This window comes from Lagenorhynchus albirostris, chromosome 12 (assembly GCF_949774975.1).
Source record: "Lagenorhynchus albirostris chromosome 12, mLagAlb1.1, whole genome shotgun sequence".
NCBI classification, from domain to species: Eukaryota; Metazoa; Chordata; class Mammalia; order Artiodactyla; family Delphinidae; genus Lagenorhynchus; species Lagenorhynchus albirostris.
In genome coordinates this window covers 68,084,875-68,101,636 of record NC_083106.1, presented here as the reverse complement: position 1 = coordinate 68,101,636, position 16,762 = coordinate 68,084,875, and the positions used below count along the sequence as shown (strand labels likewise).

The 16,762-nt window shown below is 37.5% G+C and overlaps 1 protein-coding gene across 2 annotated transcripts in view; it reads left to right on the top strand.

Annotated features, from left to right (window-relative positions):
• The window catches only part of ZNF292 (zinc finger protein 292), an 87,811-nt gene extending 71,367 nt beyond the window's left edge, over positions 1-16,444 (top strand). For both annotated transcript variants that reach the window (XM_060167731.1, XM_060167732.1), the window contains one exon: positions 6,881-16,444. In XM_060167731.1, coding sequence (XP_060023714.1) covers positions 6,881-14,026 — 7,146 coding nt within the window. In that variant the 3' untranslated portion in view covers positions 14,027-16,444. The remainder of the gene's footprint in view (positions 1-6,880) is intronic.
• The last annotated feature ends 318 nt before the right edge of the window (positions 16,445-16,762 follow it).

The window sequence follows — 16,762 nt, the reverse complement described above, 5'->3', positions numbered from 1 at the left end:
TTTAATAAAAGACTTTATTATTTTGGCACCTCTTCCAGTGATTTTTGTTTATTTCATTTAGTGCTTTGAACATTGATTTTCTTATTAGTCCTTGATGATACTTGATACAGAGAAACTTAAAAATGCAAATGAGAGCCAGGGGCTTGCTCTTAGCCTGGAGAAAAGCAATATACATAATACTTGCATTTTATCATTCCACAATTTTTACTGCTAGGTGTTATACTATTTTGATAATTGGCTCTATAGAAATTTAGAAAGTGTAAAGAGAAATATAGAGATAGCTTCCTTTGCTAGCAGTCTGGCAGATTACGGTATCTAACAATCCTTCTTCTACAAAAGACCCAAAAATACTTGATAAAATAAAACAAACATTGTTCTTAATGTATAGCAGCTGAGATTGCAAGAATATTGGGGAAATCCCTAGGCTCAAAAAGAAGAGAAACCTAAAAACTGGAGTAGAAATTTGAGCTGATGCTAGGGTTCTCCTACCCTGGTGAGGATTGGGGTATGTTACTAAGGGGTTTGAGTTTTTATATCCACACAGGGATAAGACAAGAGATGGGATCTTGGGCCCTTTCAAGTTGGGGATTTAGAACTGAATTCTGTGCTCCCCTCCTTCCCTCCACCAACTTTTGAAATACTATGATTTCATTGAAAAGTGGACTAGAAAAATATTATACTGTGTAACACAGGTGATGATAGGGAACCATGTGCATGTCCGACTGGACTGTGGGTCAGAGGAGGGAAATGTTTTCCCTAATAAATTGTAACCATAGGTCTGCCCTCACACGATTTGGGGTCCACATTTACCCTGCCGTATAACCAGGAATCCCCACACCAGGTGAGTGTCAGGGAGGAAGACCTTTTCCTCTCCCTTTTCTTCTTAGTTATGTTGGCTGGTCTAAGAATTAAACTGACAGAGGACAGATTAACAAGAGAAGATCAGGCAAAAGTTTAATAACATGTATACATGGGAGAGACCCAGGAAAACTGAGTAACTCGTCAAAATGGCCGAAACTCTCACCTTAAATACCATCTTCAGCTAAAGACAAGAGGATGTTGGGTGTAGTGGTTTAGGGCTTCAGAGGGGAGGAAGGCAATTCACATGAAGATGGAAAAGCAGTGTTTGGTAAACCAATGGTGTGCCGGGCCATGCAGAGACTATCAGACACGGTGGACTCTGATCTCCAGGTCCTGCAGAGTTTCTCCCCACCACCCCTAGCCCATATTCTTTGCAGAGATCTCTGGTGACAGCTCTATTCCAGAACAGGCCCTCTGTCTAAATTCTTTTAGGCAGTAACAAGTAGGGGTGGCGGGTAACAGGAAGAACTTCCTTAGTCTTCTGTTTCTTAAAAGTAATCAGCCTAACATAATCCTCAGGTCAAAGAGACACATTTGGTGGTGACAGATTTTGCTCCCTTACATAAGTAGTATTTAAGAAGGTAAGGATGGAGTCCTGGGCTGGTAATGCCTGGGATCCCTGGCAGAAGCAAATGAAGAACTGCTTTGGAGGGACATACCTTCAGTACAGGATTCTTAGATAAAACCCTTCTTAAGATGGGTTCACCATCAAGATTTACAAAACAGAAAACAGTCTGCCATGAGGGAATTTTAGCAGAGAGAACTAACAATAGCGTTAAACATACAAGGATAAAAACGATAAATTACATATATTTAAAGACATAAATAAGTTAACCATCAAGCTCTATTAAACATACGAAACAGTCTGACATGAATGAATTTCAGTAGAGAGAAAGAATGATAGAATTATTTGCCTAATACTTTAAATAATACAGTTATCGGATAAATTATAAAATACATATATTTAAAGATATAAAATAAGGGATTGAAGTATGAGAGGTCCTATAAAAATGACCAAGCAGATTTTAAAAAGAGTCAAAAGAACTTTTAGAAATACAAAAACATAGTCGTAGAAATGAAAACACTTAATAGTTGGATTAAACAGTAGATTAGACACAATTCAAAAGGGAAGTGATGAGCAGAGATTGCGTAAGTGTTTCCATTTATCTATTAGCAAAAATCAGAATCCAACTTTTACAAAATTAATTTTTCTTATAGTAACCCTTGTAGGATGCACTTGGTTTCCCCTTTAAATGTACACGGAAGTCACTTTCCAAAGTTGCTAGCACTGCATGGAATGGTATGCCAGACAGGTCTTAGGAATCCTTGAAAACCGGGATGTAATATGATAAGTATTTTTAATTAATGTATAATTTTGTTTTTGAAAGTAGAAACCAAAAGACATTCTTATTCTTTTTAAAAAATATCTTTTAAGATCTATAGCTGGTCAGTAAATCTTATATGTATCTTTGCTATTCTTCTCCTGAAATAATTTCTCTTCATTTTCAGGAGTAAAGAACAGGACTGAGTCCTTCTGCTTTCCAGTTTTTATCAACCTTAACTCATCCTACTTTTTCATTTTATATGTCATAGCACTGCAGTTAAAAAATAAACTTAACTATAAGTTTCTGTGTAATTTTAAAATATAGGTTGTGCCACTACTTTATATCTAACTTAAAGAGCAGCATGGCAAAGTAGATGGAACTTGAAACTAGAAGCCAGACAAACTGGGTATAAATCTTGACTTGTTGACCACCTGGTAACCTTAACCACTTTGGATTTCATTTCTTAATCCGTGGAATTGAGGAGGTTAGGTAACAGGGACTCTCCTCCCTCAACCTTACATCCTGCTCACAAGGACACCTTGTTGGAGAGGGAGGAAAAATCTTGGACAAGAGCTACACTGTCCATTATGGTAGCCATCAGACACTTATGGCTAGTTAATCTAAGTAAAATATAAAATTCCGTTTTTCAGTTACAGTAGCCACATTGTAGGTGCTCAGTAGCTCCATGTGACTAGTGGCTACCATATTGAACAGCACAGATAAAGAACATGTCCATCACTGCAGACAGTTCTGTTGAGTAGTGCTTTTCTAGAGAGACTTTGGGCTCAGAAGTAAAGCACATAAAAAAGCACTTAAAGTGTGAATAGCTTGGGAAAGTTGTCCAGGGGAGCAGGATAATGTGCAGTGTGGTAATTGCTCTGCCCCAAAATCTTGTTTCCCATTGCATAAAATGTCTCCCTTTGTTTTTATTTTCTGAAATCTGACCAAACAGAGGTTTTATCTTAAAAGTAGAATCATAGATGATTATTGTTTTAGGACTATGAAAGAGACCTTAAAGTTATGTTGTAGTGACTGCGTTCTAGTATAACTCCTCATTTTTTTACATGATGAAATTTAGCCTCAAGGTTGATGATTTGGGTTAACTGGTGCCCCCCCTTTTCTCCCCAAAACTCCAGGAGTTGTTGAAAATTATTGCCCAGCTGCTCACATATTACCTAAAATAATTGTTTCCTTCTTAAACTCTATTTGAGATTTGCAAAGGAAATGGGGCAGATAGCTTGGTTCATCATTTTATTTATGCTTTTTCCTAGACCCCTGAAGTCCGAGTGTTGAAAAATATAGCCCTGCCCTTAAGGATCTCATATCTGTTGATGGAGACACACTAACAGTTGCAGTGTAATATGGGTCTTTCAAATATAGAGGGATATCAAGACTCCTGAGAGGGAGAGCACATTGCTGAGCATAGTGCCTGGTGTAAAGTAGGTGCTGATTGAATAAAAGAAGAGGGCCCTCTAACCCACTGGTCTGTTTAGACTCTCAAATAGTGATGGCCAAACAAAGCTGGAGAGGGAGAGTGTTCCTAGTAACAGAAAAAGAATGAAAGGTAGTGTAAAGAAAATACTGTTTTCTCCTCTATTCACTACTCACTGAATACTTCCTGATGACCAAGTGTGTGGAGATTTTTTCCATACCAGGTAATCCTCTGATTCTCTAGACCCCAGCTGGGTGTCGTACAATTTAACTCAATTCTGACACTGTTCACCTAGAGATAGCACAGAATCCGTAGGTTAAGGGCTCAGTCTTATAAGACTGCCCTCCTCCCCCAACATCGGCTACCAGTCTTGAATCCAGGGTGTCACCTGTGCTTCTGACCAACTGGCTATAAATCAGAGGTTTCCACAACTTTCTGGTCAGATTTCATTAATTTACTAGAGTGGCTCACAAGAACTCAGGAAGACAGTTTACCAGCTAGATTACTGGTGTATTTTGAAAGGATTCAACTCAGGAAAAGCCAGATGGTAGAGATGTACAGGGCAAGGTATGGGGGAGAGAGTGAGCTACTCTCCCCCACCTCTACTTGTTCACAAACCCAGCAGCTCCCTGAACCGAGTTCTTTTTTGTTTGTTTGTTTTTGTTTTGTTGTTTTGTTTTTTGCGGTACGCGGGCCTGTCACTGTTGTGGCCTTTCCCGTTGCGGAGCACAGGCTCCGGACGCGCAGGCTCAGCAGCCATGGCTCACGGGCCCAGCTGCTCCGCGGCATGTGGGATCTTCCCGGACCGGGGCACGAACCCACATCCCCTGCATCGGCAGGCGGACTCTCAACCACTGCGCCACCAGGGTAGCCCCTGCACCGACTTCTTTATGGGCTTTTATGGAGGCTTCTTTGGCCATTGGTAATAGATTCAGCCTCCATCCTCTCTCTCCTCCTTGGAGGGAGGGGAGGGGGACTGAAAGTTTCAACCCTCTGATCACAGGTTGGTTCCCCTGACAGCCCCCAGCCTGTGGTTATCTAGGGGCTTTCAGAAATCATCTCATTAATAAACTCGAGTGTGATCGAAAAGGCCTTATTATAAATAACCAAAAAACACTCATTTCACCTATTTCAAAAGCTGGGAACAAAAGATGCCCCAATAGCTGTTATTACTTAGGAAATTACAAAGGTTTTAGGAGCCATGTGGGAACTGGCGGGGGGGGAGACCAAAATATATATTTCTTAGCAGTATATTACAATATCACAAGTTGTATCAAGACATGAGAGAATGGCGTAGTTGGGGAACTACAGTTCACATTGCCTGGAGTGTAGGCTGTTTGGATAGGGAAAAGATAAAAAAAGATAAAAAGACTGTGAGGGCCCTTTTGTATTCATTCCATGCTAAGAAGTTTATATTTAATTCTGAAAGACACGGGTAATAACCATTTAAGAATTTTAAAGCAGGGTAAGCCATGATGCTGTGGGTGGATAGGGAAGGGCTGAATGGGATGTTAATGGGGAAGGAATATCAGCATGTAAGCCTTGGGTAGCTTTGGGTCAAGGATACTGGGCAGCCAGAGGAAAGGAATAGAAAAGGGAGACACCAAAGATAAAACCTTGCATTTTTCAGAAGATTGCCTGCTGTGTGCCAGTGCTAGAGAGGGGATGAGTCTCTCTTCCTTCTCTGAATGGATCTCACTTAGGTTTCTGCTCCTGTGACTCATAAATTCAAGCTGGTGCTATCAGTACTTTTATTAACTGATATTATTAAGTAGGTTTTTATGGGCTAATTACTTGTTTAATCACATTGTACTTACGGGAAATTGTGAATTCAAACTCAACTCTTAAAAAAAACAGTTGTTACATAACCAGTTTATGATCTGAATATTACCTATAAACTTAATTTTCAATCAGACACACACAAAGATGAAAACTCAGAAGAATAAAAATTTTGACATAGTTTGTTTTGTTAGCCTTGTTTCTTAAGGTTTCAAATGTATTTATAACATTAAGATGGCCGTTAGCATCTCAGCCTCTTTCACTCACTTTCCTTTTGGCCCACAAATCTAAGCTTCTGTTTTAGTAAAATATTTTATTTCCTTCTTAACCTGTAAAAATACAGATCCTCTCAGCTTTCTTGGACCTTTTTTGATTTTCTTGCCCTTTGATCTTATGTCACACATATTTCATTCCCATGAATGTGACCACATCTTGTGACTGGCTTATTTTTCATGTATTTGTTCTCTTTTAGCCTTGTAAAACCCATTTTTATCTCTTCATTACATGTATCTTTCACATGAGTCTTACCTTTATTACTGCTATATTATAATAATAGTTCAAGATGCTAATTCAAAAGGAAAAAAGTTTATTGTGTCTCCTGCTACTCCTAATTCTTAAGATGGTCCAGGAACTTCCCTGGTGGTCCAGTGGTTAAGACTTCGCCTTCCAGTGCAGGGGGCGTGGGTTCGATCCCTGGTCAGGGAGCTAAGATCCCACATGCCTCACAGCCAAAAAACCAAAACACAAAACAGAAGAAATATTGTAACAAATTCAATAAAGACTTTAAAAATGGTCCACATCAAAAATAATCTTAAAAAAAAAAAAAAAAGATGGTCCAGCCATGAGGTAGCTGATTTGGCATTCAAATTTATGATAGAACTAGAATTCCCAATATTAAGGAACAGATAACTTTATTCCCTTAAATGTGAAAATCTCCTTTCATTACTAACGAGTTAGGAATTATGGGGACATTCTCAGTTTTGTAATTGGACTAAGGGTTTTGTTTCAGAAGGATTGTAAATATAAACTTAGGAAATGAAATTTGTGGTAAAGTTAATGACATTTATTGATCACTTAATGTGTGCCAGACATAATACTAAACTATACCAACTACTTTAGATACACAATATCTATTAATGCTCATAGCAGTTTCATGAAGTTTGTGTTGTTTTCATCTCTCTTTTATATTGTGATATGAAAGGTCAGAGAAGTTAAATAATGTCCAAGTTTGCCTAGCCGTTAGATGATTTTATACTCATGTCTTAGCTCCCAACGTTTATGCTTTTTCTGCTATTCTCTACAGCTCATTACACACATAGACACACACACACATACACAGCTACAATGCTTTGGAAGGGGGTATCTGCATATATTGGCTATTGCAAAATTTGAAAAAAGCAAACATCAGTTTTAAAATTACTAAATTCACAAATCTGTTGATGAGTGTAAATTAAGATAACATTTCTTACTTGCTTTTTCACAGACTGAAGGGGCTGGACTTGCCACTTGTATAGAACTATGTGTAAAAGCTCTTCGCCTGGAATCTACAGAAAATACTGAAGTGAAAATATCTATTTGCAAGACCATTTCATGCTTGTTGCCTGATGATCTGGAAGTTAAACGTGCTTGTCAACTGAGTGAATTTCTTATTGAGCCTACGGTAGATGCATATTATGCTGTGGAAATGTTGTATAACCAACCAGACCAGAAATATGATGAAGAGAATCTTCCAATACCAAATTCTCTACGCTGTGAGCTCTTACTTGTATTGAAAACTCAGTGGCCCTTTGATCCAGAATTCTGGGATTGGAAAACCTTAAAACGACAATGTCTTGCATTAATGGGAGAAGAAGCATCCATTGTGTCTTCAATAGATGAACTAAATGACAGTGAGGTTTATGAGAAAGTAGCAGACTATCAGGAAGAGAGTAAAGAAACTTCCATGAATGGTGGAATTGGTGCTAATTCTGGCCTTCTTAGAGACATTTGTGATGAAAAGCAGAAAAAGAGAGAGATAAAACAATTAAGAGAGAGGGGATTTATATCTGCTAGGTTCAGGAACTGGCAAGCCTACATGCAGTATTGTGTGCTATGTGACAAAGAATTCCTTGGTCATCGAATAGTACGACATGCTCAAAAACATTACAAAGATGGGATTTACAGTTGCCCCATATGTGCAAAGAACTTTAATTCTAAAGAAACTTTTGTCCCTCATGTCACATTGCATGTTAAACAATCTAGTAAAGAGAGACTAGCAGCTATGAAACCATTAAGGAGGTTGGGAAGGCCTCCTAAGATCACAACTACCAACGAGAATCAGAAGACTAATGCTGTGGCCAAGCAGGAACAGCGGCCTATCAAGAAGAATAGTCTCTACTCAACAGACTTCATAGTGTTTAATGATAATGATGGTTCAGATGATGAAACTGATGACAAAGACAAATCTTATGAGCCAGAGGTGATCCCAGTCCAGAAACCAGTACCTGTTAATGAATTCAACTGCCCTGTAACTTTTTGTAAAAAGGGCTTTAAGTACTTTAAAAATTTAATTGCTCATGTAAAGGGACATAAGGATAATGAAGATGCCAGGCGCTTTCTTGAAATGCAAAGCAAAAAAGTTATTTGCCAGTACTGTAGACGGCATTTTGTAAGTGTTACTCATCTCAATGATCACTTACAAATGCACTGTGGCAGTAAACCATATATCTGTATACAAATGAAATGTAAGGCCGGTTTTAATAGTTACGCAGAGCTCTTAACCCACCGAAAGGAACATCAAGTCTTTAGAGCAAAGTGCATGTTTCCTAAATGTGGCAGAATTTTTTCAGAAGCTTATTTACTATATGATCATGAAGCACAACATTATAATACCTATACTTGTAAGTTCACAGGTTGTGGTAAAGTTTATCGTTCTCAGAGTGAACTAGAAAAGCATCTGGATGATCACAGTACTCCTGAAAAAGTGCTGCCTCCTGAAGACCAACTTAATTCTTCTGGAGATTCTGTTCAGCCTTCCAGAGTGAATCAGAACGCAGAAGGGAACACTAAGAAAGAAGGATCTGTGCTTCCTTCAGAAAATAACATGGAAAACACCTTCCCAGCAGATAGAAGTGGTGCTTGGGATAAAAGCAAGGCAGAATCACCTGTGACCAAACAAGACCAGATTTCTGCTTCAGAGCTCAAGCAAGCTGATGGACCATTGCCAAATGGTTTGGAAAACCCTGCCCCTGTTCCTCTGCTTCAGGCCAGTGAGGTAGCTGTGTCCATTAAGGTATCCCTCAATCAGGGGATCGAGGATAACTTTGGAAAGCAAGAAAACTCAGTTGTGCAAGGCACTGGTGAATCACTGGTCACAAACTTACATACACCAGTTGAAGATCCTTGTAATGATTTGTGTCATACAGGTTTCCAAGAGAGAAAAGAACAGGCTTGTTTTAATGAAGCCCAGATTACTCAGAATTCTTTAGTAGATTCGGAAGCTCTCAAAATAGATGACCTTACTCCACAAAACTTAGAAAGACAAGTGAACAACCTGATGACCTTTTCTGTGCAAAATCAGGCAGGATTTCAAAACAGTTTACCAACTGCCAAGTTTGAATGTGGAGGTAATGTTAAAACATCGTCCAATCTTTATAATTTACCTCTGAAGACATTAGAAAGTATCACATTTGTTGCACCACAGCCCAACCTCAGTAATTCTTTAGGAACTCCATCAGTGCCTCCAAAAGCACCAGTTCAGAAATTCAGTTGCCAGGTTGAGGGATGTACTCGAACCTATAACTCTTCACAGAGTATTGGGAAACACATGAAGACAGCACACCCCGACCAGTATGCAGCATTCAAAATGCAACGCAAAAGCAAAAGGGGTCAGAAAGCTAACAACTTAAATACACCAAATAATGGAAAGTTTGTTTATTTTTTGCCATCACAGGTGAGCAGCTCTAATAATGCATTTTTTACACCACAGACCAAAGCCAATGGGAATCCTACTTGTTCTAATCAGTTGCAGCATGTCTCACCTTCCATTTTCCCAGCTCATTTAGCAAATGTGTCAGCTCCACTCTTGCCCTCAGTGGAAAGTGTCATAAATCCAAATATACCTTCTCAGGATAAAAATGAACAAGGTGGTGGTATGTTATGTTCCCAAATGGAAAATTTATCTAGTACTACCTTGCCAGCACAAATGGAAGATCTAACCAAAACAGTTCTGCCTTTGAATATCGACAGTGGCTCAGATCCTTTCCTTCCGTTACCTGCAGAAAGTAGTTCAATGTCTCTCTTCCCTTCACCAGCAGATAGTGGGACTAATTCTGTTTTTTCCCAGCTGGAAAATAATACAAATCATTTTTCCTCACAGATCGAAGGGAACACTAATTCCTCTTTTCTAAAGGGAGGTAATGGTGAGAATGCAATTTTTCCTTCACAAGTCAATGTTGGAAATGACTTCAGTGGCACCAGTGCCCAACAGTCTGCACTGGAAAAAGTGAAAAAAGACCGTGGGCAGGGCCCAAATGGAAAGGAAAGAAAACCCAAGCACAACAAAAGGGCTAAGTGGCCGGCAATTATCAGAGACGGGAAATTTATCTGCAGCAGGTGTTACAGGGCTTTCACTAACCCCAGATCTCTAGGTGGACACTTGTCTAAGCGATCTTACTGTAAACCACTGGATGGGGCAGAAATTGCTCAAGAACTTCTGCAGAGTAACGGGCAGCCTTCTCTTCTTGCCAGCATGATTCTCTCCACAAATGCAGTAAACTCGCAGCAGCCGCAGCAGTCTACCTTCAGTCCAGGAGCATGTTTTAAAGATCCATCATTCCTGCAACTTCTTGCTGCTGAAAATCGCTCCTCAGCATTTTTACCAAATACATTTCTTCGGAGTGGTGTGACTAACTTTAATACAAGTGTTAGTCAAGAGGGAAGCGAAATTATTAAACAGGCTTTGGAAACTGCCGGCATTCCCAGTACATTTGAGGGTGCCGATGTGCTCTCTCATGTTCCCCCGGGTTGTGTCTCAGACCCAGCACCAGTAAATGCAACAGTGATGCCAAATCCACCTGTGCCACCCCTGCTGCAGACTGTATGCCATGCAAACCCCCTGCTGACAGGCCAGAATAGGACACCAAACTCCAAAACTTCCTCCATTGAGGAATGCAACAGTTTGCCTGTTTTTCCAGCAAATGACTTACTACTGAAGACTGTTGAAAATGGTCTGTGCTCTAGTTCATTCCCTAATTCTAGTGGGCCATCACAAAATTTTATCAGTAACAGTTCACGAGTTTCCGTTATAAGTGGTCCTCAGAACACAAGGTCTAGTCATTTAAATAAAAAGGGAAACAGTGCTTCTAAGAGAAGAAAGAAAGTTGCTCCTCCACTAATTGCCCCTAATGCTCCCCAAAACTTGGTAACAAGTGACCTAACGGCAATGGGACTTATAGCAAAGAGGATTGAGATACCAGCTACTAACCTTCATTCAACTGTAATTCCTAATTGTGAACCTCAGGGTTTGGTGGAAAATCTAACACAGAAATTAAATAATGTTGACAATCAGTTGTTTATAACTGATGTGAAAGAAAACTTTAAAACCAGTCTTGAGTCCCATACAGTGTTAGCTCCCTTAACATTAAAAACTGAAAATGGTGATTCCCAAATGATGGCTTTGAATTCATGCACACCTTCAATAAATTCTGATTTGCAGATTTCTGAAGACAATGTTATACAAAACTTTGAAAAGACTCTTGAAATTATTAAAAGTGCTATGAATTCTCAAATACTTGAGGTAAAAAGTGGATCTCAGGGTATTGGTGAAACATCACAGAATGCTCAAATAAATTATAACATTCAGCTTCCTTCAGTAAACACTGTACAAAATAACAAATTATCCGATTCTTCTCAGTTTTCCTCCTTCATAGGTGTCATGCCGACAAAAAGTAACATTCCTCAGCCTGAAATATTACATAAGGAGGATCAAGTACAGGAGATTTTAGAAGGCTTACAGAAATTAAAATTAGAAAACGACCTGTCCTCTCCAGCACCCCAGTGTGTACTGATAAATACGTCAGTGACACTGACTCCCACTCCTGTTAAACCAATTCCAAATGTCACACTTGTTCAGCCAGTTTCTGAAATGATAAGCAACATTCAGTTTAATGACAGAGTTAATAAACCCTTTGTGTGTCAAAACCAAGGCTGTAATTACAGTGCTATGACAAAAGATGCACTGTTTAAGCACTACGGTAAAATTCATCAGTACACTCCAGAGATGATTCTTGAAATTAAGAAGAATCAGTTGAAATTTGCTCCATTTAAATGTGTAGTACCTACATGTACAAAGACATTTACAAGAAATTCGAATCTCCGGGCACACTGTCAGTTGGTACATCATTTTACAACAGAAGAAATGGTAAAGTTAAAAATAAAAAGGCCTTATGGAAGAAAATCTCAGAGTGAAAATTCGTCAGCCCCACGAATTACACAAGTAAAAAGACAGCTAGCTATGACAGAGGAAAATAAAAGGGAATTCCAGCCTGCTTTAGAATTGGGTACAATGAAGGAAAATACCCTCAGTAATATAGCAGTGATCCCAGAAAAACAACTTCTAGAAAAAAAAAGTCCTGATAAAACAGAAAGTTCTTCACAAGTGATGACCGTTACTTCAGAACAATGTAATACAAATTCTCTCGCAAATGTACAAACCAAAGGACGGAAAGTTAGGAGACATAAAAAAGAAAAGGAGGAGAGAAAACGCAAGAAGCCAGTTTCTCAATCTCTTGAGTTTCCCACAAGATACAGTCCCTACAGACCTTATCGATGTGTTCATCAGGGTTGCTTTGCTGCCTTTACAATACAGCAAAACTTAATTCTGCATTACCAGGCTGTACACAAATCAGATCTACCTGCATTTTCTGCAGAGGTTGAAGAGGAAAGCGAAGCTGGTAAAGACAGTGAAGAGATTGAAACTAAACAGACTGTGAAAGAATTTCGATGTCAGGTGAGTGACTGCTCTCGAATTTTCCAAGCAATTACTGGCCTAATACAACACTACATGAAACTTCACGAGATGTCTCCTGAGGAAATTGAAAGTATGACTGCTTCGGTGGATGTTGGGAAATTTCCATGTGATCAGTCAGAGTGTAAATCTTCATTTACCACATATTTGAACTATGTTGTTCATCTTGAGGCAGATCATGGAATTGGGGCAAGGGGAAGTAAAACTGAGGAAGATGGCATATACAAGTGTGACTGTGAAGGCTGTGACCGAATATATGCGACCCGGTCCAATCTCCTCCGACACATTTTTAATAAGCATAATGACAAACATAAAGCTCATCTGATTCGGCCAAGAAGATTAACACCTGGTCAGGAAAACATGTCAAGCAAGGCAAACCAAGAAAAGACAAAGTCTAAACACCGGGGGACAAAATACAGATCTGGAAGGGAAGGAACCAAAATGCCTAAGACCAAACGAAAGAAAAAAAATAATTTGGAAAACAAGACTGCAAAGATTGTGCAGATTGAAGAAAATAAGCCTTATTCTCTGAAACGTGGGAAGCATGTATATTCTATAAAGGCTAGAAATGATGCCTTATCTGAGTGTACGAGCAGATTTGTCACCCAGTATCCATGTATGATAAAGGGGTGTACGTCAGTCGTTACAAGCGAAAGCAATATAATTAGACATTATAAATGCCATAAATTATCTAAGGCATTTACATCACAACACCGCAATCTTCTCATTGTCTTCAAACGGTGTTGCAATTCACAATTAAAGGAAACTTCTGAGCAAGAAGTTGAAAAGAGTGATGTGAAAGATTCTGACACGGGTATATCAGAGAGCAGTGATAACTCAAGAACAACTGTAGTTCCACAGAAGGAAGTTGAAAAAAATGAAAAAGATGAAGTGGATGAGCTAACAGAATTATTTATTACCAAATTAATAAATGAAGACAACACAAGTGTGGAGACCCAAGCTCAGACCTCTTCAAATGTTAGTAAAGACTTTCAGGAAGATAACCCCTGCCAGTCAGAAAAACAAAAAGCAAGTAATTTGAAGAGAGTTAATAAAGAAAAAAATGTCTCCCAAAATAAAAAGAGGAAAGTTGAAAAAGCCGAACCAGCACCGGCAGTTGAGTTCAGTATTATGCACAAGGAAGAAGAAACCGCTGTTGCAATACAAACCACTGAGGAGCATCCTGCCTCTTTTGACTGGAGCTCATTTAAACCAATGGGATTCGAAGTATCATTTCTGAAGTTTCTTGAGGAGTCTGCAGTGAAGCAGAAGAAAAATACTGACAAAGACCATCCAAATAGTGGGAATAAAAAAGGATCCCATTCAAATGCAAGAAAAAATGTTGACAAGACTGCTGTGACTAGTGGAAATCATATATGTTCTTGTAAAGAAAGTGAAACCTTTGTACAATTTGCCAATCCATCACAGCTTCAGTGCAGTGATAATGTAAAAATTGTTTTAGACAAGACTCTTAAAAATTGCACTGAGCTTGTCTTAAAGCAACTTCAGGAAATGAAACCTACCGTCAGTCTGAAAAAACTTGAAGTGCATTCAAATGATCCAGATGTGTCTGTTATGAAAGAAATCAGTATGGGCAAAGCCACGGGGAGAGGGCAGAACTGATAACTCATGTGCTATTAATACATTATTTACAGTTTTATTTTAAATAGGAAGCCATCAAGCATGCTAGAATTGTGTAACCTTTTTCTTTTTCTTTTGTTGTTGCTGACATGAATTAACCTGGCCAAAAGAGAAAAAAAAGAAAAGGAAAAAAAAATGAACATGACATTTGTCATGTAAAACTTTTTTTTATCCCTATGGGACTTGAGGAACAGAATCAATATTTCAGTTACTGTAAATAGTCGAGCTAAACCTCAAATTTCTATCAGCCAGTTGCCCTTTCCATGAACTAAACTGAATTATCTGTGTGATTGATATGTTTCACCGGGTCACTGCTCATGTGTAACAGTACTCTGTAGATACCTTTTTTGTATATATTTATTATTGTAAATCATTTGCTGCCACCAGCAGTGTGTAAGTCTAAACTATTAAATGACACATTTATATTTGGAATTTTAATTTTTAACTAAGTGATCAAGTTTTTAAAACTGTTCTTTTATTGTTTTAAATTAAGAATTTTTTTAACTAAAACTAGAAACTCTGCCATAGTTCATTGACTTTTACATAAAACATTTATTTACAAGACTATCTCAAAAAATTACTTTTCACAAAGTAGGCACGTTATATCAGCACCTTGCTCTGCTTTGTAAATTTACCCTCCAGGATTTTTTGGGTGGTACTCATGTGAAATTAAAGCAGATTCTTTAGCAATTTCCTATAGCTGCAGTTTTCTTTTCAGTGCTTCTAATTGGATATAGTTACTATGATTCCATGAAATATAATGGAAATGTGAATAAAGAATTTACTACATCAAAGATTTTAAACATTTGGTATTTAAAAAAAAAATCCTTTGTGAATGTGATAGAAACTAGTAGTGTGGAGCAGTGTAAATATTTGAGGTGGTGATTTGTGAAGTAGCCCAGTATTGCCTTAAATAAAATCACATTTCATTTCTTGTTTTATACATGTGATCTTATAAAGGTTTTTGGATTTTATTTGTTTTTTTTCCCCCATTTTCTGAGATTTATAGATTGGTGTATAGCTTTAAACTGTATAAACTTTTGTGGAAAGATTTTTTTAAACATTTTTATAAATCTAAAAATTGGTATCATCAAAGTGAGCCCATCTTGTGTTTATAAAATGCAAGAGTCCTTAAACATTTATAATTACATAGATGAAACACTTTCTATAAGGAAGTTGGATGTTTTGATTTTACTGTTTATAGATGTTAGATTGTACAGATTTGTCTGTATTTTCCCACCATATCTAATGATACTTTTTTCATTAGGTTGGTCTTCCAGAGCAGTATTAGTTGTTACAATTGATTATTTTGGTTATTCAGTATATAGTTAGCTCTTATAGATTAGCTTTATTCACCATATTTATACTGTGGATTTACGGCCAGAGATAGAGGTTATTTCAGGAGAGTTTATTACCTTCCTTTGAATTCCAATTAAAATCAGTACTGGAAACAAAAGAAAACATCCTTTTAAATTTACTTTTGTTTCTGTTTGCCATAAATAGTAGCATTGATTTTTGACTTTGTTATAAACCAGTTGCGTTCACAATATTATTAGCCTGAAATATTGATGATATTGTGATATGAAAATGTGTATATTCCCTGTGCAACATCAGATTTGCAGGAAAAATGAAGCACTTAACATTAACTGAAATTGGTGGTACTCTGAATAAATAAGCATGGTCAAGGAGTGAATTATTTTCTTTTGGAAAATATTTTTTTAAGTTTTATTATTAAAGTATTATAGTTTTATTTTTAGGGCCGAATGGGTTATATTGAATAGTTGGTTTCACCTCCTTAAGGTTTATTACCAATATGCATAAAACTTGACACATTAAAATCCCTATCCTTTGGTAAGCCCACTGTTATTTATTAAAATAAAAGTTCTTATGGGTGATTAATACATGTTTTTTTCTAAATTAATAATAACCTTGAGTCATTTTAATATTAAATTTTTGTTAACAACTGAATGTTTCCGTACAGTTTTCTTAGAAGTTGACCTAGATCTTAAAAGGTAGGCATTTGGCAAACTGCCCTGTATAGTACAGCAGTAAGTAGGTTTATTTCTGATGAATGTAGTGATGAGCCTGTTAAGGGAAAATGCCAGTGTACTGGGGCTTTTCTTTTGCTCATTAGCTTAAGAAAATTAACCACTAGAACTTCTGTAATTGTTCTCCTACATGTTGGGGGTGGGGTGGGGCGGGCAGTTTGCCAACATTGAGTTAATTTTTTTTATATTCCAGGTACTGTATGCTAAAAGTAATTATGGAATAGTGGGCTTTTTAGCATGGAACAGAAAAATCAAATTATGGTATAAAATAATGAATTTATAGAACAACAGCATGTTGGTAAAATTTGATACAGAATGTAATGCCTAAGTATTAAAAAAGTATCAAAAAGTATATATTTTTCATGGTATAATTTTCCTCAATCTCTTGTCTTTGAGATATTTTCTTCCTACAGTGTAAAGTTGCCTAAGTTTTCATCATTTGAAAAATGGATTTTTTTCCCTCTTCTAAACTCAGAGAATTTGACTCTTACAGATCAGAACATGTTATTCAGCATACATCATTAAGTGAAATGTAACAGTTTGAGAAATTTTCAGCAATGTTAAATTCAGCATAATTAATTATTTTAAATGGCTGGACAGAGTTTTACAAAGGCAAATTTTGATCATCAGGTAAGCAAACAGTTGCTATAGTTATTAAGATAAAAGTACA